The 25,209-nt window shown below is 46.1% G+C and overlaps 1 protein-coding gene across 1 annotated transcript; it reads right to left on the reverse strand.

Moving 5' to 3' along the window:
- Positions 1–25,209, reverse strand: LOC308115343 (wings apart-like protein homolog). The gene is made up of 20 exons (XM_080472791.1): positions 24,926–25,209; positions 23,571–24,067; positions 17,295–18,033; positions 15,829–16,220; positions 14,817–14,947; positions 9,961–10,056; positions 9,706–9,876; positions 9,446–9,582; positions 8,902–9,013; positions 7,955–8,194; positions 7,679–7,790; positions 7,483–7,580; positions 6,703–6,779; positions 3,930–4,066; positions 3,646–3,761; positions 3,379–3,567; positions 2,785–3,013; positions 2,615–2,703; positions 2,344–2,439; positions 1–1,874 (listed from the first exon to the last, which is right to left on the reverse strand). Exons 2-20 carry the CDS (start codon positions 24,043–24,045, stop codon positions 1,809–1,811), a joined length of 3,702 nt encoding a protein of 1,233 aa, XP_080328917.1. The 5' UTR covers positions 24,046–24,067; positions 24,926–25,209; the 3' UTR covers positions 1–1,808.

Below are 25,209 nucleotides of genomic sequence, written 5' to 3' on the forward strand. Positions count from 1 at the left end.
GAAAGCTCTTCCATTCATTCTCGCAGACGTCTGTGAATAAAGCTCTTGTAAACTTTTTTTCTTTAAAAAAAAAAAAAAAGGAGTGTGCGAGTGTTTGTGTATGTGTGTGTGTGTCCACATGAAGAACAAATACAAAACAGTGTGACAGAGGAATCGCCATGGCCAGATCATCTCCGCAATAACACTTTGTGCCAGCAGGCGGTGCAGTGAGTCACTTAGTCCAAGAACAGAAGATTTTCACACTAAAAGTAACAGAAACGGAAACAGAAGAGACTCTGAGGAACATTGACTCACTGATGCCACCCGTTGGAAAAACAGTGGCATTACTCCCGACGTTAACCGCTGATGAATGTGGAAAAACAGAAGAAAAAAAACAACGGCCTACGACGAGTCGTGGCGTGACTTTGATGACGAACAAACGTATTTTTTCCCGTCCTAATTAAACTAACTCAGATCCGTTTTCTTAACAAATATTACATTGTAGAAAAAAATGTTTTCTTTTTTTTTAGGGGGGAGAGTTTATCTTAAATTTTACACGCGGGATCATTTTCAGAAGGACATTAACAGCAAAGTTGCCTCTTTTGGAAAAGGTTGATGAGCCTTAACTTCGTGTTGCACTGACACATAAATATATAAATATTAATAAGTCACAGGCGTGAAATCATAAGGCCCAGATCGGAGGAAATTATAGGTCGATTTAAAAGAGGAAGTGACACGTGTGTGAGAGCTTAACCATCAAACCTGTTTATTTATTAGTTTACTTAGAATTATATCAAGGATTAAATTAATAAAAGCGAGGCGGGACGTGATGATTGACAGCTCAGGTGTTTGGGGAGTTTCACTTTTAAAAGGTCAAATCTAGATGGAAAAGAGTGAAACGAGTGTCACCCTCAGGCATCATGGGAAATGTGGTTCCGGATTCTCCGCTGGGATGAAGGAGGAAGTTACAGCTCAAATTACAACACAAAGAGGCAGCTTAAAACCACAAAAAGACAAAAAGACAAAAAAAAAAAAAAAAGTCTGTTTAGGATTATTTTCCTCTTCTAGTTTGATGAGAGAAATAATCTCGCAGGACTTTCAGTTTGTGGCTCGGGGCTTTGAAAGCCGCTCCGCTGGCGGCCGAGCTTTAAAGCGTGTTCACCTCTCGGACCCGAGCGTCCCGCCGTCTTTTGTGCCGCGACTGAAGGCGGCGTAATTGAAAGGAGCTGAAGGAGGACAGGTTCGGGGTCTGGGAGGGCTCGCCGCCCCGCCGCGACTCGCAAGCTTTGATGTGGAGTGATCGATAGTGTGGAAAACTTTTGGAGAAAGAAGTTTGAGAGGCACCGCAGAGCGGCGGCATGTTGGAGTCAGGTGAGTGAGCGGGGGAGGGGGGGGGGGGGGGGGGGGGGGGCCTGAGCGGGACAGAAGAAGAAGGGGGACGCAGCGTGAGAGAAAGGAGGCGGCGGCACACGACTCGGGGTCGCCGCCTTCAAAGCGGGAGCAGAGCGCTTTATTGTGGTCAGTAGTTTTCTTCCTCCGAGCGGCGCCGAGAGCTGCCGGGGGAAAATAAAACGGCAGCTCCAGTCCAATCTGAGGAGGATCGATGTGAACAAGCAGAGAGACGGAGGGCAGGTCATGAAAAGAAACAACGTTTGGGAGGAGGGGCGGCTGAACGAAAAGCAAAAAAAAAAGAAAGCTGCAGAGTTCTCACTCGGGAGATTTCTTGTTCAATTTTAGGGGAATTTTATGAAGACAGAACTTATAAAAACATGAAAAGCTTGTGTGTGGGTGCGTGTGTGTGTGTGTGTGTGTGTGTGTGTGTGTGTGTCCTAGCAGTGCTCCAGATAGTCGATGATGCGGGAGATGGACTTCTGTCCGGTGGTGCCGACATCACACTGCAGAGAGAGACGGAACGAGACTTAGATATTCAAACAGATTCACCTTTACATAAAAAAACCAACAAAAAACTCTTATTAAAGTCACAATAAAAATCCACTCTGAACTAAAACCCATCATTTTCTAAGGCGAGCTGCTGTAGGTTTAGGACTTTCAACTTCTGGTTTTACATCTTGTAGTTCTAGGCGCTTGTAGTCCTGGCTCTTGTGGTTCTAGCTGATGTAGATCTAGACTCTAGATCTTGTGGTTCTGGTTACAATGGTTCACTTCTGCCTCTCTGTGTCAGAGTGACATCGAAGTTTGAATAAAGATGTTCTTCCTATGAGAACACCTGGACACGCCCACTTTTTTGGGGCGTTCTCATAGGACGGGACAGTGTCCCACATTTGATTGCCATTTCCAGCAGCCAGTCGCAGCGAGTGTGTGTTTTCTAGAAGAAGCAGAGGAGGAAGAGAAGCAATTACTCACAGTGAGGTTCATGAAGTTTAGGAACTTTTTCAGCATTTCCGTCATGATGGAGAAATCTCCTTTGGGCAGGTTCTCTCTCACAGTAGTCACATTCAACTGGAGGTGGGAAGAGACACACACACAGTCAATACAAAATACACACATGTGGAAACTGGCCTTCAATAACAGACGTGTGTGTGTGTGTGTGTGTGTGTGTGTGTGTGTGTGTGTGTGTGTGTGTGTGTGTGTGTGTGTGTGTGTGTGTGTGTGTGTGTGTGTGTGTGACACTCACAGGGCTCCCCTGACAGAGGCATCCTAGCAGCAGTGCAGTGTACGAGGCCACGATGCTGTCCTCCATGTGCTTCCCTGCGTGCTGCAGAGCTGAGACACACAACGACAGGGTATCAGTAGGTAAACAAACAAACAAACATAACATAAACAAATGTGTGTAGGCGTGCGTACCTTTGTTCAGATCCAGCTCCTCCTCCTCCTCGTCCGGCACCTTCTTCTTGCCGTCGTCCTGCTTGTCGTCCTGCTTGTCGGCCTGGTTGTCGTTGGCGACCCACTGGATCTCGCCGCTCGTCTCCTGCCACTCGCCGCTCTGGTCCGGCGCCGGCTTGGGCGGCTCCTTGATGAGGTCATCGGTCTGCGCCTCGGCCAGCACGGCGGCTCGCTCGCGCTGGAGGAAGAGCTGAGGAGGACGAAGAGGAGTCACGTTAAGACTTTCCCCTGCGGTGAAGTAGTGACAGCAGACTGTTCATCATAATCTGAAGTTCCGGTTCTAGGCTCTGGAGGATCTGGCGCATTTTTGCCGTTCTGGTTTGATCTTTTGTGGTTCTAGGCTCCTCTGGTTCTTGGCTCTTGCTGTAGTTTGGGTTTGTCTGGGTCTAGGTGTTCTGGTTCAAGTTCCAATGGTTATAGTTCCCCTTCTGCTATTAGTTCTATTTCATCAGGTTCTACATCTTAATTTCTTTAACAGCTGTTCTTTTTCTGACTCTCAATTGATCTCCATCTACTGATCTTGCGGTTTTAATTGTTCTTTTTGGTTTAGTGTACCTGTACGAGTGCAGCGATGGCGTTCAGAGGTCCGGTGCTGCAGGTGATGTCCTGGTTCTGATTTGGGGGGTTGAGCAGGACGGTGGAGTCGCAGGGACCCTGACCTCCCTCCATCTCCATCTCCATCTCCATCAGGCAGTACCGGTTCCTGGCACTGTACTCCACCAGGTTAATCAGCAAGCCCAGACCCTGAGGGACACACATTCACTCAGGTTCTGCTCCGGGTCGGTCACGCAGACCGTTTTGGGTTTCACTGGTTTCACTCACCAGCACTCGGATGTCGAACCGCTGCTCCTGAGGAAGATACTGAGGGACTTTGAGGACGCAGTTCAGCGCCGTCATTATTAAATCCTCCTGCTCGCCCGTCTTTGTACTGCCCCACTCTGGAAACACACACACACACACACACACACACTTACTTTCCCACACTAAGAACTTTTACCAACACCGTGCCAATAAGAGATTACCGTTCCAGAATTATTCACTCGGTTACTGCTTTAGTATCATCTGAAGCTGCGTTCCGTGTTTCATGCTTGTTTTACGCCGCTCACCGTTGTCATGTGTCAGGTTGAGCAGGACTCCGATGATGGCCCTCATGCAGTCCTCCACCGCTTTCCCCACCACGGCGCGGTCGGTGTTCACAACCCGGCTGTAACGCTGGATCATGGCCTCGCACCTCCCCAGAGCCCTGAGGAGACGGGGGGGGGGAGACGACAACTCATCAACGCTTAGTTCACTAAATACCTCAGAGTCCGTCTCACAGAGCTCAAACACACTTCATCCACATATTCTGCACAGAAAACACACACAGTTCGCTGGAAACTGGAAGTTTATATCGCTGGATATAAACTTCCTGTGACTCCCCCTGACCCTCCTGTGGATTTACAGTCACTCACACATCAGCCACAGCAGCTGGAGTCACATCCAGACGTCTGAGAATCACTCTCCTCCTCGCTCATAAAACAGACCGGCATTCAGCGACGGACACACACACACCAACACACACACACACACACAAGGTCAAGAGCAGCAGCAGCCGCCGCAGCAGGCGGGTCAAAGCAGGTCAGCAGCCTGATGTAAATAATGAGATTACATCTAATGACACAGGGCAGCAACCAGAGGCTCCACATCAGGAGAGGAGAGGAGAGGAGGATCGGAGAGAGGGATGAATGTCTGCTTCAGAGGACGATGCATGTCCAGGAAGTGAGGAGGACAGAGCACACATGCAGATTTAATGACACAGGAACTGGAGTTCACAGCCAACATGAGTCTTTACAGTGCATTCAAGCAGAACGTACCACTCTGGAGAGTTCCCCGGTTGGGAGCATCCACATTGCAGACTAGTTGTTCTTAAAAAGTGGAATTGTTTTCACAATTCACAGGAACTTTTCCTGACTACCAAAAGCCATCACAAGAACTTCCCCCAAGTACCAGGTTTTATCACAGGAACTATTCCTCCGTACAAAGAACCATCAGAGGATCGTTCCATGAACCAAAGAACTATTGGCAGGTACCAAGACCCATCGTAGGAAGTTTCACTCACGACCAAGAACCATCACAAGAATTGTCTCCAGAGTCCAGGTACTATCACAGGAACTTTTCCTGAGCAGCAGGAACCATCACAAGAACTCCCCCCAGGTACCAGGACAATGAGCACAGCAGCCTTTTACTTTTTGGTGAAATTCAGCTTAAATATTTTAGGAGGGACATAAAGTCAAAGACACAAAAAGGTTCTTGAATAGGGCTTCATGACATCTCGCAAATGTATCATAATATCAATCTGTGCAATATGTATACCGCAAAAGACTGAAAATGGCGTCTCCAGTCACGCTATTCAAAATAAAAATGACAAAACAAAACTCAGAGCAACAAAGACGACTGAGTCGTCTGCGAAGATGTTTGGATTTATCACAAATCATAACGCCATCCTGAGCTCACATCTGCACCTTTAGTCCGGAATTCTACGTGTGAAACACTCCTGGTTTCATCACTGGAACCCGAGCATTGTCGCGTGGGTGAAAGTCGGAGCTAATTTACCCCGGCGAGGGCAGATTGACTTTCATTCTCACAGACGTTCTGTCAGAGCGGCAGAAGATGTTTTATCACCACAATCACTCCTCTGTGGACAGTTTTAGTTACACTAACAGGCTTCATGATGCTGCTGCCCTCTAAAGGGGGGGGGGGGGGGGCTTGGTGTTTGGGGGTGATTAGATTAGCCCTGCAGACAGCTGAAACACCCGAGGAGGCAGTTTCGACTGAAACAATCAGAGCAGCGTGTGTGGCAGCAAGGAGGAGGAAAGGTGTGTGTGTGTGTGTGTGTGTGTGTGTGTGTGTGTGTGTGTGTGTGTGTGTGTGTGTGTGTGTGTGTGTGTGTGTGTGTGTGTGTGTGTGTGTGTGTGCTTGTTCAGGGGTTAATCAAGTTAAAGTGAGCGGACAGCTGAAGGCTCAGACAGAGGCCTGCGACTCGCTCAGACAGCAGCTCTTTGTCGACCCGTTTGGCCCTTCGTCCTCCTCCTCCTCATCACACTGAGGCCGACAGTCAGGTCAAACAGAGGACGGACAAAGAGGAAGAGGAGGCAGGTGATCCAAGTCAACCAGATGTCCTCAAGCAGCTCCTGCATGCTTTCTGCCTCTTTAATTCTTCTTTAAACAGCAAATCCATCAAAATTCAAATATTTTATTGACTAGATTTCAAAGATTTGAAGGCAAAAAGAACAGAAAAGGTGAAATTACGAGGTGGAGTCGTTTCTGAAGTTCAAAGGTCACATCAATGACTGACAGCAAGTCACAGCCAGGACACAGACTAACAAAACCCTGAACGATCAATCGATTGCTCGACTCTCTACTAACTGACGTAAATAGCTCTCTGTGTGTGTGTGTGTGTGTGTGTGTGTGTGTGTGTGTGTGTGTGTGTGTGTGTGTGTGTGTGTGTGTGTGTGTGTGTGTTGCTGCGCACTAAAATCAGCAGTGTTTGTCCTACAGTAATGAACGTCGGTTGGATGAAGCTGTTTTAAGCGTTTTATTGAAAATCGCTGTGTTATTTTAGAATTTTACTTTAAACTCCTTGGAAAACAGAGTTTTGATGATAGTCTGACTAAAAGGGACACATTTTACCATTTCTATCTTTAAAAAACTGTGTGACATTCAGTCTGGACCCAGTAAGAGATTGACTCCATGCTATCGAGCGCCACCGTCCTGCTGCGGATACTCGGGCATTGGAGCCCAAAATATCACAGACTCAAAGGTTTAATGTCTAACAGTTGATTTCTCAGTTCAGGTCAAGTTGACCGATGTGGCCACTAACAGAGGAGGCGCTGGACTTACTTTGCAGAGGAGACGATGAGCGACGAGTCTTTGTAGGCGATCAGGTAGCTCTGGTTCTCCGGATTATGAACCGTCACCTGTACAAAAACGCAGTGTCTTTATTAGAATATTTTCAGAGATTGAGGTTTAAAAGCACAACGTATTAAAAGGTTTACTTAGTAGAACTGCATTTATTCTGATTTAATTTGTGAAGAATGTTTGAGTTTTTCTCTTCCAAGTGTGTTTTGTCACATTATGAACCGTTTAGAAGTTTGTCTGGCTCAGTGGCTGACTACTGTCACTACTATAGAAGTACCACGATCAGCCAGTAAAATATATTTACTTTATAAAGTCAGCTTGCCAAATGGACAAATGGAGGCATTTTATTGGAGCTTGTTTGCTAAAAAAGATTGAAAATTGTTTCTATAATATCTGTAGAACTGCTAAAAAAGACCAGGGAAAAAAAGGGTTAAAAACTTTTGATTTGTTTTAGATTAAACAAAACACCAAGGTGGTGTAGATCCAAGTAGACTCTCATGTTACTGTATAAAATAATACCAGTAATAATAATGAGTCCAGAGAAATACGTTGAAAGTGTAAAGATGATTTGTTTCGGATGATCAAAACTTTTGAGGAAAAAATAATCATGTCGCGTCCCGTTGACACACATCAAACTCTGGCTTCGACGCGATTCATCCGCGCTGCACTTTCCTCTGGGGTTTTTTTATTCGCCCAGGCGAGTCCCACTGAGATCAAAGACGTCTATTTCAGCCCAGCCTTTTGATCTGGATCTCTACTTACGCTCTCCAGCACCCGTAAACACCTCTCGGCTCCCCACAGCGACGACACCAGTTTCTCTTTATCGTCCTCGCGGTTCAAGTTGTGCACGCATTCCTTCACTGTGGGGGGGGGGGGGGGGGGCGATCGGTAAGCACAGGTTTGTCATGTTTGGATATAAAAAAGGGTTCGATGAAGCGCCGTCTTTATGATAGCTCACCTTTATCCACGATGTGGTCCAGGCCTCCCAGCAGCCGCAGCTCCTCTTTGAACCAGTCTCCTGCTCGCTTGGAGGTCAGAGACAGTAACGTCTCCATGGCTAAATGACCCGTCTGCACAGACACAGAGGACCAGGTCATCAACAAGCCACTGACTAAACATCACCGTAACACCGCTAATCATATGAGTCAGTAACTGATCACTAATGTGAAAATGATTAATGGTTACTGAAGTTCCAGTGAGATCGACTTGTACTAAGGAACTCTTGGCAGTGTACCGTGATGTTCTGCAGGTCCAGGTGTTTGTTGTGCACGGTGTCGCACAGCTTCCTGATCTTCTCCTTTATCTTGGCGATCTCCCGGGCGCTGAACTGGACCGTGGAGTCGACGCCGGCGCCCTGGTCCTGGTCCAGCTCCAGCAGGCGAATCATCAGGTCCAGGCAGGACCGGTCCAGGTCCATGTTGAGGCGGTCTCTGCTCAGGATGTACATGAGAGACGCTGTGCACAGAGCCAAGTTCTGCAAAGAGAAAACAGACCGACTCTCTGAACGTCTTGGTTTTCATATGCAGAACGTACTCTAATTCAAAGATCAACGTCCAAAAGGACTCAGCTACAGCGCCAATGAAAACAAAAACAAACAAAAAAAAAACACTTTCAAGCTTACAGCTGGTTGAACAAAAACATCAAAATCCATTATGGTAATTATCATGACATAAGTGGTTTTAGCTTCATCATTGTAATGTGCGCTCTTTACTTTACCTCACATTTTTGCTAAATTATTAAAAAATAAAAAAATTAAAAAAGGAGTTGTTCTCGTATTGTGGGTCTAATATTCACCTCACAGTGTTATGCAGAGTTCTGCATCAGAGAAACGTGAGGAACATGCTGGAAAACGAGTGCAAAACTGAAACAGTTTCTAGTTTAAAGAACACGATTATTTTGTCTCCCCCTGAAAACAATGCGTTCTTTTTACAATATTCATCCGTTTTGTAATTACCATGAACTTAGAACAGGAATTGACCAGATACAGTCTCTTGTAGGATGAAGTTTTAACTGTGCATCAACACCAAGATACCAAGTGATTTAGTTAAACATAAAAAAGAACAAAAAAAATTTGAGCCTTATGAGAGTGTGTGATCATGTTGAATTTGGCATTACTGTGTGTGTGTGTGTGTGTGTGTGTGTGTGTGTGTGTGTGTGTGTGTGTCAGACTTCAGTCCTTACCGGGTGTTGTGGGGCGTCGTTGAGCGTTTTGAAGACCTGAGCCACCTTCCCTCTGGCCCGGAGGTGCATCCTGAAGCTGGGCATGGCGCAGCGCGTGGCCAGGCTGATCACACTGCAGAAACGGCAACAACGTGATGACAACAACTGGCTACTCGTCTTTGGACACGTTCAAGTGAAAACGCATCGTTGTTGCGTTTTCGTTTCAGAGAACGTTTGCTTTTACACAGCAGTGTTTGGAAAACGAGGTCTGTTTAGGAAACGGCAGAGAACGATGTAGTCAGCACGCAGGTCATTACGAATCGACGGATCAACATTGACGCGTCCCCTCTGCACGAAAAATTTATTCAACCGATCTCTCGGTTATTGGAATTCTTTATTTCCTAATATCGCAACCGGTCCCAGAAAACTCATATGGCGCTTCGTGTTTTCACTTGGCTTTGTGTAAACGGATCTTCAGAGCCTGAGACACAGTCGGCCGCTGCAATAGGTGATGAAACAATAAAAGCCATCCTGAGTGGACGGAGGCGTCCTCCTCAGTCCTTACCTAAGGCAGCGGGTGTTGAGAGGCTGTCCGCTCTTCAGACCGGTTGCCAGGTACTCAAAGTCGTCTGTGAACTCCTGGTTCTCTCCAAACTCCACCACGTCGTTAAAGTGTTTCACGTGCTGGACGACTGTGTACAGCTGGAAGACAAGAGTCGCAGATCGTCATGCTGGTCTGACACGAGTCGGGGACTTCACGGGAGCAGACGTAGTTACACTGAGCAGATCCGAACTACGGCTCCACCCTGTGTCGATGCCGTTTACCTCTTTGTGTTCTTTGCGACACTTGAGCGTAGTCACTGTGTCCTGGTAGGGATCCGTGGGCACGGTCACACACTTTGTGACCTTAGGAGGAGGGGGCGGAGCCTTGAAGACGCCGTCGTCCTTGTGGGACTCGGGGGGCTCCTTGCTGGGTCCTCCGGATGAGACCGATGCCTGGAGGGAAGCGGGAGGGTGGATGAGTACACCGGAGGCGCCGAGGTGCGATCGGAGGCTGAAGAAGGGGTGTGGCATACTTACAGGAGCCGAGTGAGTCCGCGAGAAGAAAGGCGGAGGGGGCTCCTCCTCGCTGTCCACCGTCCAGTGTCTGGCGTTGTACACAGCCTTGGTGGGAGACTGAAATCAAGACGGACACACAGAGGTGAACATCTGAAAATGGCTTGTTACCAATCGGAGACCACTCTTCTCTGAGGATGTATGTTTCATTTCCTGGTGGCATTTTGAGAAGACACACCACACTACTGCCATTTCATCTTAGCTTTATGAGATTATAATGACTTCATTAGTTCAGTTGTAACATTGACGACACAGATCTTGATTCCACCAGATAATGTGGTTTCATAGCTTGTTGTTTTGTCTTGGTCGATTATAAGCTTCGGATAATTAAATCCTCCCGACAATATTTTCAATACAAGAGAAACAGTTTTTTTTTTAAGGAGACTTCAGTCAATAAATAAACAATTTTAGATTTATTGGCTTTCACTTTGATCAATGAGAGGCTCCAATTTATTCCTGTCTGGTTGTTCCAGGCAAAGGCCAACAAGAACCAAGATAGCTATATTTCCGTTTAAATAAAGTCCAGGCAAAAGCCAACAAGATCCAATAGGCCAGTTTCAATGAAGATAAGGCAAAGGCCAATGAAAAAACAATAAAGTTACAGTATATGCCATTTTCAATGAAAACCAGGCAAAGGCTGCCAAAAGCCAAGATAGTCATATGTCAATTTAGATAAAGACCAGGCAAAGGCCAAGAAGAACCAAAATAGTTATAAACCAGCTTTAATGAAGACCAGGATGAGGCCAACAATATCCAAGATATGTCAGTTTCAATAAACTCAAGACAAAGACCAACAGGAACCCAGATAGCCATATACCAGTTTCAGTGAATACCAGGCAGAGGCCAAGAAGAATCAAGATATTTAAAAGGCCAGTTTCAATAAAGACCAGGCAGAGGCCAGCGATTGTCATGACATGACCGTTTTAAAGACTCGAGAAGGACCGGCACAAGTCAAACTAAATATACATTTCAGATTGAATTTGGATAATGCAAAGACCAATAACAGTCAAGATATCTGTGTGCCAGTTTCACTCAGCAGCAGTCAACGGATAACTAAACTTTTAGATATTTATTTCTATGATCCTATCAGGATGGCGTTCAACAAGAGACCAGATATCCACACGCCCATTACTTTCAGGAAAAGGTCAAGGTCAACGAGTCAAGATACCATCTCTTAGACCGTTATCTGCCTCTTCCAACCAATCTGAAGCAAGAGTGAAGGAGTCAAGAATTGTATCTTTGAGGTTAAAGACAAGGCAAAAGCTAACAATAGTCAAGATAACCACCGGAAAGTTCAAATCACCAGAAGGCAGAGGTCACCAGGGCTCAGTGGAGATATTTAGGAGCTTATGTCAGGATTAGTCAAAGGCTCAAACAGTCAAAATAGACATCTACCACAATGAACAGGCCCACCAGAGTCAAGACTCTGTCCAGAGAATGTGCAAAGAAATATGTGGATATACTGGCACATGGTAAATAGAATGTCCAAAAATATTAAAAAGAAGTCGTGGATATTGTAGAACTTTTTTTCCCCCCCTCAACTCATATCGAATTTATCGGCTCATTAAAAATTGCTGAAGTAAAAAAATAATAGAGGAGGAAGAAGAGGAGATACTGTGAGGTGAAGGGAGGAGGAAGAGGTGAGAGTCCGCCAGCACTGATCAAACAGCAGGAGCACCCCCCCCCCCCCCCCCCCACACACACACACACAAACACCCCTCTTGGCTCGACGCCCCTCTTTTTTGTGTATTTTTGCCAAACCTGTGGTTGATGGTTGCCGGGGCTCCATAAAGAAAAACAAAAGAAGAGAACAGGGAGAAAGAAGACAGAGTACAGAGTTGGCCGTGTGTGTGTGTGTGTAAGTGTGTATGTGTGTGTGGTGGCTCCACAGGGTTAATAAGCAAAGACAAAAGGGGAGTTTGGGGATGAGCTCGGCTGTGCTGGAACATCAACACACCGAATTAAAGCCCCCCGACAGTAATCTGAATGACACAGACGGACACCTACCCCACCCCCGCCCAGCCCACCCGCCGCCGAGCAGCATGGGAGAGATGAGAGCGAGGGAGGAAGGTGGGCGAGCGCGGGCCGGAGAAAAGAGAAAAGCTAAACGCCTGCGCCAAAATCATTCAGACAGCAGCTCCATGAGGCCTGCTGCACACTTCACTGCACACAGGACGCCTCCAACAAGTAGTGGAGTTACTTCTTCTTACTTTACAAGTCACTGACTGAATATTATATTCTTAATAGGAACAGAAGTTGCTTTAAAAGTTACTGCAGTAACTTAGTCGGGGAAATAATTTGTGCTCATTTCAGTAGTATCTCTCAGCGTGGCCTGTCATAATGACGCTCAGTTAGTGTAAAGTAATATTAATAATAGTAGTTATATCAGTCAGTGGGGGAAGAGGCTCTATATGTCTGGATGTTAATGCCTGAAAGAAACTGAATTTATGAACCGTGAATGCATGCTAATGCTAATCACCGCTAATGTGGATACAGGCAAATGCTAATCCTGAGTTCATTGTATTTTTCATTATTTTTATTAAATTTTCCACTTTCTACTTGTATGCTCTTGTTTTATATGGGCCTGTTTCTGCAGTTTCTGCAATAACGATTAGATTTCTAATTCAGGATTAGCCTTCGCCTAAACTCATTTAGGATGAGTTTGTCACCATTTCTGACCTCGGACCTGGTAAACTAAAGACGACTGCATGCAGTCGGCTCTGATCATCCAGATTCTGCAGAAATCTTCAACTTTCGAAGGTATTTGAAGTTTTAGAACAAACTACACTTATCGCGAGTTGACCATGTGGACCTGATGGTCAGACCAAAACCACACTTTATGGCACAGCAGCGAGGGGAGGCCCTCTGGACCGCCGGAGAAGGTCATTGTTATTGATGTAATAACTACTCGCTCCATAAAAACACAGCCGCCGCCGCCGCCTCCTAAATATGGATGAGTCGCTCTGCGTGTTGTCATTATGCTAACATCTCATATCTCCCCGCGTCCTCGGCTCGATGAGCTAACAACTCCGGGGCCGGGCGCACCACAGATGTAATTGAGGCAGAGTTTTGACGACTCCTCCGTAGGACGGACACTTCCACGGGCTATTGTTTCTGTAATGAGCTCGGCTCAGCTCCGGCTCTCCATTATGTAAATAGGCACTGGGAAAGAAAGTGTATTAAAGCGAGGAGTGGGGGGGGGGGAGTACCGGGAGGGGAACACTAAAACCAAAGTGATGGAGAGCACATTATTCAAGTGATGGAGAGGAAGGTTACTTTGAGAGTCGGGCCATGAAACTGGAGAGAGAGAGAGAGAGACAGACAGAGTACATTAAGTACATTATTCTGCTCCTCGGGGCGCTCTGACCGCTCTGTGGGATGGACATTTCAGGAGGAATTAAATCTGCTCGCAGGTGCAGACAGGAAAACTACAAACAACAAAGTTACTGTGGTGCGGCCGGGAACTCAGGAAATTAGCAGGTGAAAAAAATCCCATTTTCTAAGAGGGAGTTAACATAATAAACAAACTACACTGTGGTCACCTGAATAAGCTAATTGCTCCTGAAACCTGTTGCAAACCTCTTAAATTTGACAAGTTAAAGCTTAGAAATGTGTCTCAAAGGGAAATAACCCTCAGTGTTTCTGCAAGCGTTTATCAAAGTCAATTGCTGATCTCCTCATCTCACCTGGATGCAGAAATGATGCTGATTATGACCAAACGTCACCGTCACAAACACCACAGATCATCAGGCGGCTGTAATGAGGAGCGGCCGGCCTTCCAGCTCTCTGCCAAACAAACTGGGCTCACCACGCAGAGAGCAGCGGTCTAATTAAGAAGCCTCCCACGGCAAAAATCCACACTCAATCTAATTATCTCTTCAATTTACCAATTCGCCTGGTGTCAAGGGTCTATCGCTGGGGCTGAAAAAAAGACGGCACGGTATCGCTGACAGAAAATCCTGGCTGCACGAAAAGCTTTCCACTATTTCAGAGCACGACAAAAAACTCAGGTTGTTTAGGAGCTTTCAGTATATCTAACATTGATAAGTTGCAATCAAAGCATAACAAATGTGCAAGCAAACTCATTTTTATATTTGCAGATACACCTGACATCAAATTATCCTTTCATAAATCTTCAAACGCCGGAGTTCAGTAACGATACAAAGTACTTTTTTTTAACTTTTATTCTAAGTCCATGACGAGAAGCAACACTGATTTTCAGGTATCAAAACTTATCGTGCCGAGTCAAACATTTACGCTCATATAGCCGTCCACAAAAAATGCTTTTTAGCTATAAAAAATGGGGAAAAATAAAAAATAAATCGTGCTTTTTTTAGGATTAACTTTTCAAATTAAACATAGACACTAACCTTTGTAGATAATGTGCAGTATTATGCAAGCATTTATGAATGCTTTGTGGAGTAATACATTAAATTTCTAAATTTAAAAAACATGACCAAGAAAATAGGTGTATATGAATTAATATGATGCATTATTGTTAGTAACAATAGAATAGAATGCTGGTTATTTCCAGAAAATGACACTAAGTACATTGTTTTCAACTGGTATGACAACAAAGTATACATATATATATAAACAAGTATGCATGTGTGTATTGATGTATAAATACATTTACGGACACAAAGTGGGCAAAAACGTAATTCAGAAATGGCTGTGACAGTCCTGTGTGTGTGTGTGTGTGTGTGTGTGTGTGTGTGTGTGTGTGTGTGTGTGTGTGTGTGTGTGTGTGTGTGTGTGTGTGTGTGTGTGTGTGTGTGTGTGTGTGTGTGTGTGTGTGTGAGACGGTTTTCTCGTCTGACCTTCTTCTGGGCGCTGAAGATCCTCCGGAAAGTGTCTGGGTTCTTGTCCACGGTTTTGCCCTGAGGCAGCCTCCTGGGCCCGCTCGCCAACACCCTAAGGCCTTCCTCCGAGAAGTCCAGGACATCCAAGGCTTCAAATGAGCACAGGCAGTATGAATAAAGCTCTGACTCACACCATCAGGTGTGTTTTCTGGCTCCACCTGGAGAGAAAAGGACTCCACCAGGTGGCGCTGTGAGGTTCTGTTGTTTGGGGAGTATTGTCGCATGTTTAACAGATTAACATGGAAATGTGCTGAAAAAGCTTATGCACATTATATTGTATATAGTTTCAACTGATAGGACTGTGTGTGTGTGTGTGTGTGTGTGTGTGTGTGTGTGTGTGTGTGTGTGTGTGTGTGTGTGTGTGTGTGGTTTACATGTACACAGAGTTCCAAGGACACAGTTTAATGCTGAGCTGTGTGTGAAAGTTTCTTTAACTTTGCGAGTAACAGTAGTACAGAGAAAACTGTTTATCTATTATATCAACAATATAATTGCCAGGTTCTCGAACTGGGGTCAAAATTATTCCTATACAAAAAAAAATGTCACATCTAAAATTATTATTGCTCGAGAAAAACATCCCTGGAGGAGTTTTTCAGAGGCATCGGCGGCGTTGTGAGGCTAATGGTTCCCAAGGGGCCTCAGCATGAAGGAGTCCATCTCGCCCGTTTTAAATGAAGAGTTTAACGCGGATATTAAAGCGACGGCTTCACTCCGCCAGGCTACGTTGTCCCACAAACGTATTCAGTCCACCTGCAGTGATAAAGTGCCACTAAAGTTGAGATGTTGGTCTCTGGAGGAATTAAAATACTTTCCGTTAATGCCCTCATCATTTAATTGACAACACCAGCAGCTTAAGCACAAATTCTTCACCGGGCTGATCTACGCTCTACGGGCCCGTCTAAATCTCCCCAAGGGAGCATTATCCGACACTCCATCTTTCGTTTTCGTGTGTGTGTGTGTGTGTGTGTACCTGTTCTAGTCTTGCTCTCCTGCCTCTCAAAGTTCTTCCTGTTCTCGTTCATCATTGGCTGTTCCAGTATCTCCAACCTCTCGAAGGGATCAGGCGGCTCTTCTGTCGGCGTCTCCTCTTCCTCCCCCTCCTCCTCCTCTGGGATCTCCATGACGGCGGCAGCCATCTTGGCCCTCCGTCGCCTCCGCTCTTTATGGGGGCCGTAGTCCTCGTCGTCGTCCCCGGCGCCGTCGCTGTCGCTCATGTCGTCGAAGCCGAAGTATTTGATCTTGTAGTTGGACTGGCCGTCGACGTTGTCGGAGCTGTTCTCGTCCTGGTTGCGGTCTGCGTCCTCGAAGCCGAACAGTTCCAGCTTACTGTCCTTCTTGGACTTGGTCTGTGTCTGTCTGACCCTGCAGAGAGGAAGGACACGCGTCAGGGACGGCACAGACCTCCTGTGGTCCAGTCAACCCACAGCCTCTTGGAGAATAGAGAGCAGACATGAAAAGGCTGGTGTTTGGTTTGACTGTAATGGTCAGGAAAAGTAGAGACTGAAACCTCAAGAAAACCACTATTGCATCAAAGCACAGCTTTTTCTTGATATCGTCTAGAAGAGATCCACAGCGGTATGGAGTATCAGCTCCACATTGTGCACAAACACAAAAACTTCAGTCGATGACGTTGACGTCTTTGGTCTCACAAATAACAGTGTTCTTTCTCTTGACCTTAAATGACACCAACTGTAAATGGGTAACAGGCAACAGGTTTCTTTGCAGGTGGAAGCATGGTGGAGAAAATGTCAGTGTTTCAAAAAAAAGGAGCGGTTTGGTCATTTTTATTGGCTTTTGTGTTTTCTTGCCAGCAGCCACCAGGTCTGATGTAATGTTGAAGTAATAGAGTGAAACGTGATTTGATCTGAACGCGGTGCTTCATTTTGGAAATGAACTGATTGGCGGATCCTTTCGTGTGGAACCTTCAGTTCGTCTCTGTGTGAATAGCAGGTCAGGCTTTGTGGCCACAGCCACTCGCTCACATGTGCTCTGTGGGGCATTAAGGGCAACAGGGCAGGTTGACACATACAGCACAACACACATGGAGATTCAAAACAGGAGGTGACCAGTGAGCACATAAAATGTCTGTGGACCAAAATTCATCTCGTTAGTAATTCCTCTTTCGGGTTGGAATGATAAATAATCAAACACTGCACAACTCAAGAAGCAAACCTTCTTTGTATTCAGAAGGACGAGAGACGATGTGGGACAGAGTTATACATCAAAACGATCAATCTCCTCTGATTCTGTATTTATGGGATAAATGACCGAGTTCGATTACTTTGAGATGTCTTCTCCCTGGATTAATACGACATGAGACCTTAGACCTCTTCAGTTCTGTTCATTTTTTCACTTAAAAACCTGCAGCTGTGAAGGGAACTCTGCTGTTTAGAAGCACAGCACAGCAATGTCTTGAGTTTTTGTGTGTGACCGTACCTCGTACTCTGTTGCTCCGTCTTCTTCCGCTGCCATCCCGCCTCTCCGATCTGCGGTGTGCTGCCTGAACCTGCACTGTTGTTTCCACTAGAGGGCGCCGCGTCCGTACTGAACTCCTCCACGGCTCGGTCCTGGAAGGTGACGTTGCACATGGACATACAGGAGGGCTGCAGCACTGTGTAGTCCCTTGTCCTGCCTCGGTTCCCCCCTCCACCTGCGCCTTTATTACTGCCGTCGGAGGAGGGTTTGGGAAGGTCCGAGCCAAAAACTGTGCTGGCAAAGCCGCTTGAGTCTGAAGTTTTGCCCTGTTTGTTCGGCCTTCTGTATGTCCGACAGTTAGAGTTTCTTTCAAGTGATGAGGACGCGGACATCTGGGAGAAATCGGACGGCTCCGTCAGGTCGGGGTTTCCCCGGAATTCCTCGCCACGGTCAAGCCGCGGGGGGGACGGGGGTTTCTCGTGTCGGCTCCGCGTCGGGTCAAAGCCGGCGACTCCTACCGAAGTCCACGAGAGCGTGGGGGCGGGGTTACGAGGTTCCTGCGTGGGTGAAGGCGGGCGGAGGCCCATGATAACGTCCCAGGTGTCGTACGTGGACTCGGCTTTGGCCCCAGTCTTCAGGGTTGTGGTCTGAGCCAGCGGCTGCTTGTCACTTTCTGAGACGTTCCGGTACCACGAGTAGCTGTGCTGGTTCTCCAACGACGGCAGCGAGGAGTTGGAGGAGGAGCTCTGCTTGGACTTTCCTGAAACCGAGAGCAGATGCGGAATGAGCTCTGAGAAAAACAGCCAACAAGTCCCGTGTGTCATGAAATTCAACGATACAAGAAGTGAATTCAAACCAAAGGTCAATTTATGGGAACACATCACATCAACGCTGTCGCAACACACCTCCAAAGATTTGTTACGTTTGTTTGGAAACAGCTGGATGATTATTAATAACAAATTACACTTAAATCAAGTCAACGCTTCAATCATAACGCATCATCTCCTACCAAAAAGTAACTCTACCAACGACTTCAGACGGATTTCACGGTAGTTCCTTCAGTAACACGATGCCACCTAGTGTTAAGCTCGAGAATCGCTTGGTGGCACCTACAACCTTGACGCAGAAATTCCATTGGTCCATGATGTCGTCGAGTCAACAAAGTGCACTTTGCGTCGTATCGCCAGAGAAGAATACACTAGGTTTATATATTTACTTTAGTACCGTAAAGGTTTTCATGATGTATTGGTACTGACGATAACTTTAACTGATATTGTGCCAGTGCTACTTGAACACATCGTGTACAGAGTCCTGCCGTTTCTTATGTCGTCTGCTGATCCTCATGTTAGTTTTGACAAAAGTTTCAGACCAGGACTTTCAAGCGTGTGGCCCACCGGCCAATACCAGCCTTTTACTAATAACACCTACACAGTAACAGTACAGTAATAGTACCCGATTTGTCCGCAGGGGGCTGTTTCAGTAAGACTGGTGGTCATAGTCGTAAATCTAGCTAATGCTAATGCAGTAGCATACAAACCATACCATGAAGATTATTATTATCGTATTTTCTGAACTTTAAGTTGCACTTTTCAAAGCTGTACCTGTACAAACCACTTGTTCTCACTGTGGTAGTTTCTTTAGCCATTGTTGTCATTTTTACTGTGTTCACGGTTCAACTTTTTGGCATATTTCAGACATTCTAACTGTTTATTCCTTGTTTTGTGAAAGTAATAGGAAGCAACTTAACAGGAGGTAAAGGGCCACGAGTTGCTCTGGAGTTTTTTCCCCTGCCCCCCAAATATCCACACATAAATATGCATAAAGCAAATAGAAGCTCTTTGCAGCCGGCATGACGCCCTCTGGTTTCGGTTATTTCTCCGGTACACGAATGACTCAACGCCGCGGCTTCAAAGGAAGCCGAGCACAGCGAGCGGGTACCTGACAACTGCGCCGCGTCACGCCGAAAACAGGTCACTCGTAGTCACGAGTGCAGCTGAAAGAAAGGCAGTTTCAGAGGTAATTCTTGGAGGAAAATCAAAGGGTGTGGATGGACTTTTTCCACTACGACACAAACACACATACACTCGCTAAGTGGTTATTAGCAGCCGCTGGCCACGTCTGCCCCCGACAGATAAAGTAATGGGTGACAGCGTCGGACGACTCGGAGCAAAGACAGGAAATTGCTTGGGAGTTTAACATCAAAGAATATCTGTTTCTGCTCTGAACGGGTGCTGTGGTTTCTGTTTGAAATGGCCCAGCTGTCGGAGCAAGAAATGAGAAGTAGGCCGCTTCGGCACTACCTTTTCTGACTCGCACCTCATTTTACAAATGAAAAATACAAGCTTACAAAGGATTAAAAAAAAAAAAACCTGTTCCCTCCTCAAGACTTTTCCTCTCACTTTTTTTTTTTTGAAGAACTGCATGTCAGGTGAAAGAGAAATTCAACAAATAAAATTTTTACAGCAAATCCATTCAGGGAAACAGGTGTGATGTCTGCAAAATAAAATAAATAATAAAAACTCACAAGGCTAAATCTAGATTCAAGTACTCAAAGTGTTTACTTTATGTGGTTCTGCATTGATCATATGGCAGGTTTTTTTTCACACTCAACCTACAAGCTTTCCTGTTTTCATCCGTTTCTGCTCTCTGTATCTCTAGAAAAGCTGAGAACAAAATATCTCCGCTTGCCATCATCGAACCAACAATTCCCGCAAAAATCAGCCGATGTGACAATTGATGTTTTCTACTCTATTAACTCGGACGTACGGCAACAAACTTTCAGGTTCACGATAACGAGTTCAGCATAGCAGCATCTTTAGCAGAGGAACGGGTCGAATGCGCTTTCACTTGAAAACGTTGCGCTAATGAGGTATAGGAAGCATTGTTGGAGCTGGCAATTCCATAACCTGGTAAAATGTGGAACCATTACCGCCATTTTATACATACATTTGTGTTCATTACGTCTCTGTACTCATGCATGTGCAGAGCGGTTCGACAACATATATGAAGGTCACAAACCCAAGATCCAATTCAGAACAGCAGGTGGCTGCGGAACTGTACGAAGGTCATGTAAGGACCCTAAACACTTGTTCACACAATCCGGAAAAAAAACCTTTACTAATACAAGAGAAGGCTCACTTAGCCTCCTGACGTAGACACACAAACACTTACGGAGACACCTACCTCTTCCCGATGAAAATTATATCCAGCCAATAATGGGAGGGCACAGAAACACACTTCCTGATGAAGTCGAGCGCCCTCGGGAAACTATATATTGTAAAGACGTTGATCTTAAGGCTCCCCTGCTGGAGACCATGTGATGTAAATATCATCATCTCCTCCCGTGCGCCAGCATCCGCGCAGACTGAATGCACAGACCGTGCCTGCGCCAGAGCGATGAACAACAACATTGGACGATTTGAGGAGCCGCAATCCCAATCTGTATAATCCCAACCTACAAAGTATTAAGTTAGCAAGACGACCCAGAACTCGTAGCAAGAAATGTGAAAAGCTTTAAGAAGGGTGCAGAACGCAGAAGGGTCAGAAGTGGAAACATTTTCAAGATCGTTATGTTACGAAATGGAACGCTTACCGACAAGAACCCTGAAATGAAGTACGAATGGAACCAATACAAGAAAGTGTGGAAGAGCCTTTACTTTTCAACCGCACCATGCTCAATTGTTGTCTTTTCACCACAAATTACAAGCAACTGAATCCAGGCCCAACAATAACCTGAACACATCATTGGAGACGTTGCAGCAGGCGTTGGCCACGACTGACTGACGGAAGAGCTTCCACACTTTATTCTTAGAAATGAGCCTAACCCCACATCCACTCCAGACCAGGCACAGGTGGACCAGCGGGAACATCACACGCGCCAACGGACGAGCAAACTCACCTCAAGTGTACCTCTGGCTGCTCCCTGCTTCTGAGAGAGGTTCCAAGTGTGCCGGTAATCCCATTTGAATTAGCACGTTAGCATCACACCATGATTACACAAGAGCAGACTTTTTTTTTTCCCACACAAAAAAAAAAATGGTAGCTTCGGAGCATTTCTTTGCCACATTTTCGTGACTTTCTATAAGATGGTTTTGGAAGGAAAAAAATCTATTAAGCGGGAATTCTATCTACCCCTTGGAGAGGTGACATCTCGGGCGGTGTTATTTAGAGACCAGCTGAAGAAAACCTGCACAGGATCTGACCTTTGGGCTGCTACAAACAGTCTTCGAGTGCCGAACCGAGGTGAGGCCGATATTAGAAGCATCGGCTTTAGAAACTCTTTCAGGCTTCGGCCGAGTCGAGTGGGGAGTTCTGGGGAGTTCACACACAAGCTAACCTGCAGGAACCTCTCGAGATCAGTCACATTTTAACTCTTCGAGAGAGATTAAAAAATGAGTCTGAGGCAGCAAAAAGTAGCTCATGGCGACAGTGGAGCTTCTTTGTGTAGAAGATACCAAATCAGTACGACTTCCTGCGATTATCATGGAGTTTCTGCTTAATCTGATGACAAAAAGAACAACTTCTTGGTATTTGGTAAGTTTTGTCCAGATGGTCCGTTTTCACGTGACAGAAATCAAGACTTTAAGCTATTTTCAAATGTGAAAATTAGGAGGGAAAACTGAGGGATTTGAAAGCTGCCATTAAGGATATACGTGGGTTTTCAGTCAGTATTGCATACACCCACTTCTAAATACCCCCTGATGTTACACTCACCAGTATCTATGAGCCAGACTGCCCCCCCCCCCCCCCCCCCCCTAGGATGATGAAGCCATGACTCTACTTTGCCTCTGATTGGCTGGTACTTGCCACATTCACTGATTTGATTGGTTAATGTCTTAGTTTACTGTACAGGATGACGAGCTACCGAGCCAATCAGAGGCAGAGCAAGGCAGGTCATTTGCCAACCGATAAATAATACCGAAATTATGTGACAATGAGCGAATCTTCTGGACAGATTTTTCCTTAAATACAGTAGTCTATAGTAATCACCCTTTCTAAGAAATTGTGTTTCTCTTCTGTTAGAAAAAAAACTGCAAAACACAAGCGTGTACGTGCTTCTCTCGGAACCAAAACACCACTGGGCACAACCACACTGTGTAATCAACAGGATCTGTCTCAGTACCTCGGTCGTTCTGTGCAAAAACAAAGACGACATCACAACGCACCAAGAAACAAGAAGTGACGGAGCAGGAGAGGAAAACGTGATCTGATGAGGAGTAGCAGTGTAGCCACCTAAACAAACTGTTGCTACGTCTTGTGAAATTAACGGCCGACTGAAGTCTAAATCACAAACAGAAGCATTCTGTCGTACGATCATGCCGTCTTGGTTTATCGTAGCAACGTAGCGGAACAGCTTGTTGTTGGAGTGGCCGGCGTCTCTGGCAGGTGGCCAGCAGCAGCCACAAAAAGCAGAGTGTGGTGGGGGGGCTCAGCACATGGAGATGTCAGTAAAATCAGCACTTAAACACCACCAATAACCAGTTATAACTCATAACTGAGTGTTAAAATGAAGCTCGTGTGGATGTCTACCGGCTCTCTGAACCCTCATGACTTCACTTCAGTCCAAACCACACAAACAGGATGGAAAGTGTCGGGAATGACCAGATGCAAAGTAACACATTACGCGAGTAACTGATTACTATTATGAAAACAGTGAATCAGTTACTGATGTTTCCATAAGCTTGTTACTTTTTCACATACATGAAAACCTCTAGCGTTCGCCGCCTAGCTTCCGATTGTCAGTTCTGGAAATAACGACCAAGTAGTTACACACAAGTAACTGATTACTACCAAAGAGTAAATTAGTAGTCCATAAATCAGTTAGCTTGTTTTCCAAGAAGACCTAGCATCCAGATGACCAAGTGTTTTCCTCCCACTGACATATGTGACTTCAGATTATGTCCAGAATATAGAGCATCTTCCTCCCACTAATTGATGTAACTTCAGTTGAAGTTTTTTGAGCAGTCAATCCGCTCAGCTGATATGTCACAGAATCACTATATTACTACAAACATGTGACCATAATTACTACTGAAGGTTACAAGGAACTTTATGGAGTGACTAGTTATTTTGTTATTTGCAGTAACTCGTTTAGAAATTCTAAAGTAGTTTCATTTGCCCGGCTTTAACGAAAAAACAAAGAACTCGGCGGTCTGCATATTACGAAGTCAAAGTATCTAAACTTCGAGGTATATCACCACTGCTCTTTCATCTGCCATTATTATCAAAGTGAAAGAGATGCTCCGCTAAAGCTACAATGCCACACATCGCTTCTTTTATCATGGACTCGTGAATTACCTAGGTTGGTGCCGCTGCTGTTGAAGAACCGCTCCGTGTTCTCCACCGCCCTGGCCTGGTTCGTGTCTCCAGGCAGCCACGACGCCCCTCGGGTGTTGGATCCACCCTGCAAGGTGGACCTGCTGCCCGCTCCCAGAGACACGCCTGGCCTCTCGGCCCGCGGCGGCTCTGCTGACGCCGGCTTGGCGGGCGAAGACTTGCTGCCACTGCGCGACGACACGGGCTTGGACTCTTCGTCGCTGTCGAAGCCGAACGGGTCCTCAAGGCCGTCCCCGCTGGGGCGGGGCCTCTTGTACACCTCCAGGACCGAGTCGTTCCTGGGGGCTCCGGCCCGCTTGGAGCCCACCTTGGCCTTGTAGGTGGTGTCGCCCCATTTGGTGCTGAGGGTGCCTCGCTTGGTGGACAGAACCTCGTCGAACTTGGACGTGCCCTCCCCTCCTTTGCGGCTGTAGGTTTTACCAAATCTGGATGTCATTGTTGCGTCTGGGTCATATTCTCTGAAAACACACGAGGAGGAGAAGAAGAAAAAGAAGAAAAGATATTTATTGGTCACATATACAATGAAATGTAGACCAGCGGCTACAACACAACCCAAAGGGCAGTGAGGGAAACATTTGTTAGATTTTAACAGTGAAATCTGAACTTTCTAGCTTACAAAAGGTATTTTTCCCTTGTTCTGCTTGGATTTCACAGATGGGCCTTGACCTTGCAATGTTAAGCACCTCAAGCTGAGATCTTCAGTTTTAAATCAATTCATGTGCATAATCCCCAAAGACTAGCCGCCTCTTAAACATCTTAACTCAACAAAACTACAATTCATTCACTAGTTTTTATTATCAGCTACTTTTACTAACCAGTTTGTTATATAATAACAAAATCAATGGGTTAGATTGCATCTGTTCAAAACCTATTGCTCACGTGGTGTTTATGTCCTCAAGCAGACTGTAGTATGTATGATTAAGGGTAAATTTATGATGAAGCTGGAGAAGAGTAAGAGCAGGAGCACTCTCTCTATCAGCTGGTGTGACAAAACAAAGCTAACATTAGCATCCCCGAGTGCTAATGGGAGTAAACTGAACCCATGTCGCTAAAGGGAAGCTGGATGTAAACATGAGCATGTGTGGGGAGACGTGGATCTAACTGTGTGGTGGAGGATGTAAGTTGCATCTTCGACAGCATCTTTCACTGTTGACGTGAGCTCGACTTCTCCACTGTTAGCATGTAGCATTAGCCTCACGCTAACACCTAACAATAACTCCAACCTGGAGCCGCGTCGCGCCGCTAAATGAATAAAAAAACATCCGCACAAGGGGAGCTTTCCTCCCCGCAGAGAGCCAAACGCCATCCGTACTTACTTGGTGAGCTAAAGGGCCAATTCGCACAAACCGCCGTCCGGAGCCGAAGCGGTACGAGTGGCTCAGGACCGGGGCCTCCTTCCCCTCCTTCCCCCGCTCCGAGCTGCCCTATTCGGGAGTATAAACAAGGCCCGCCGCTAGCAGGCCGAGCCGGCGCGTCGCAAACACCTCCGGGAGGATAAGCTCAGATCCGGACCGCGGCGTGGAAGGACGCGGGTTATAACCCCATCCAAGCGAATCGGTTCCGTTTTCAGGCTAAATTGCGGCTCAATTGTCTACTCCGG

The sequence above is a fragment of the Lipophrys pholis genome, assembly GCF_963383615.2.
Source record: "Lipophrys pholis genome assembly, chromosome: 1".
Classification (NCBI taxonomy): Eukaryota; Metazoa; Chordata; class Actinopteri; order Blenniiformes; family Blenniidae; genus Lipophrys; species Lipophrys pholis.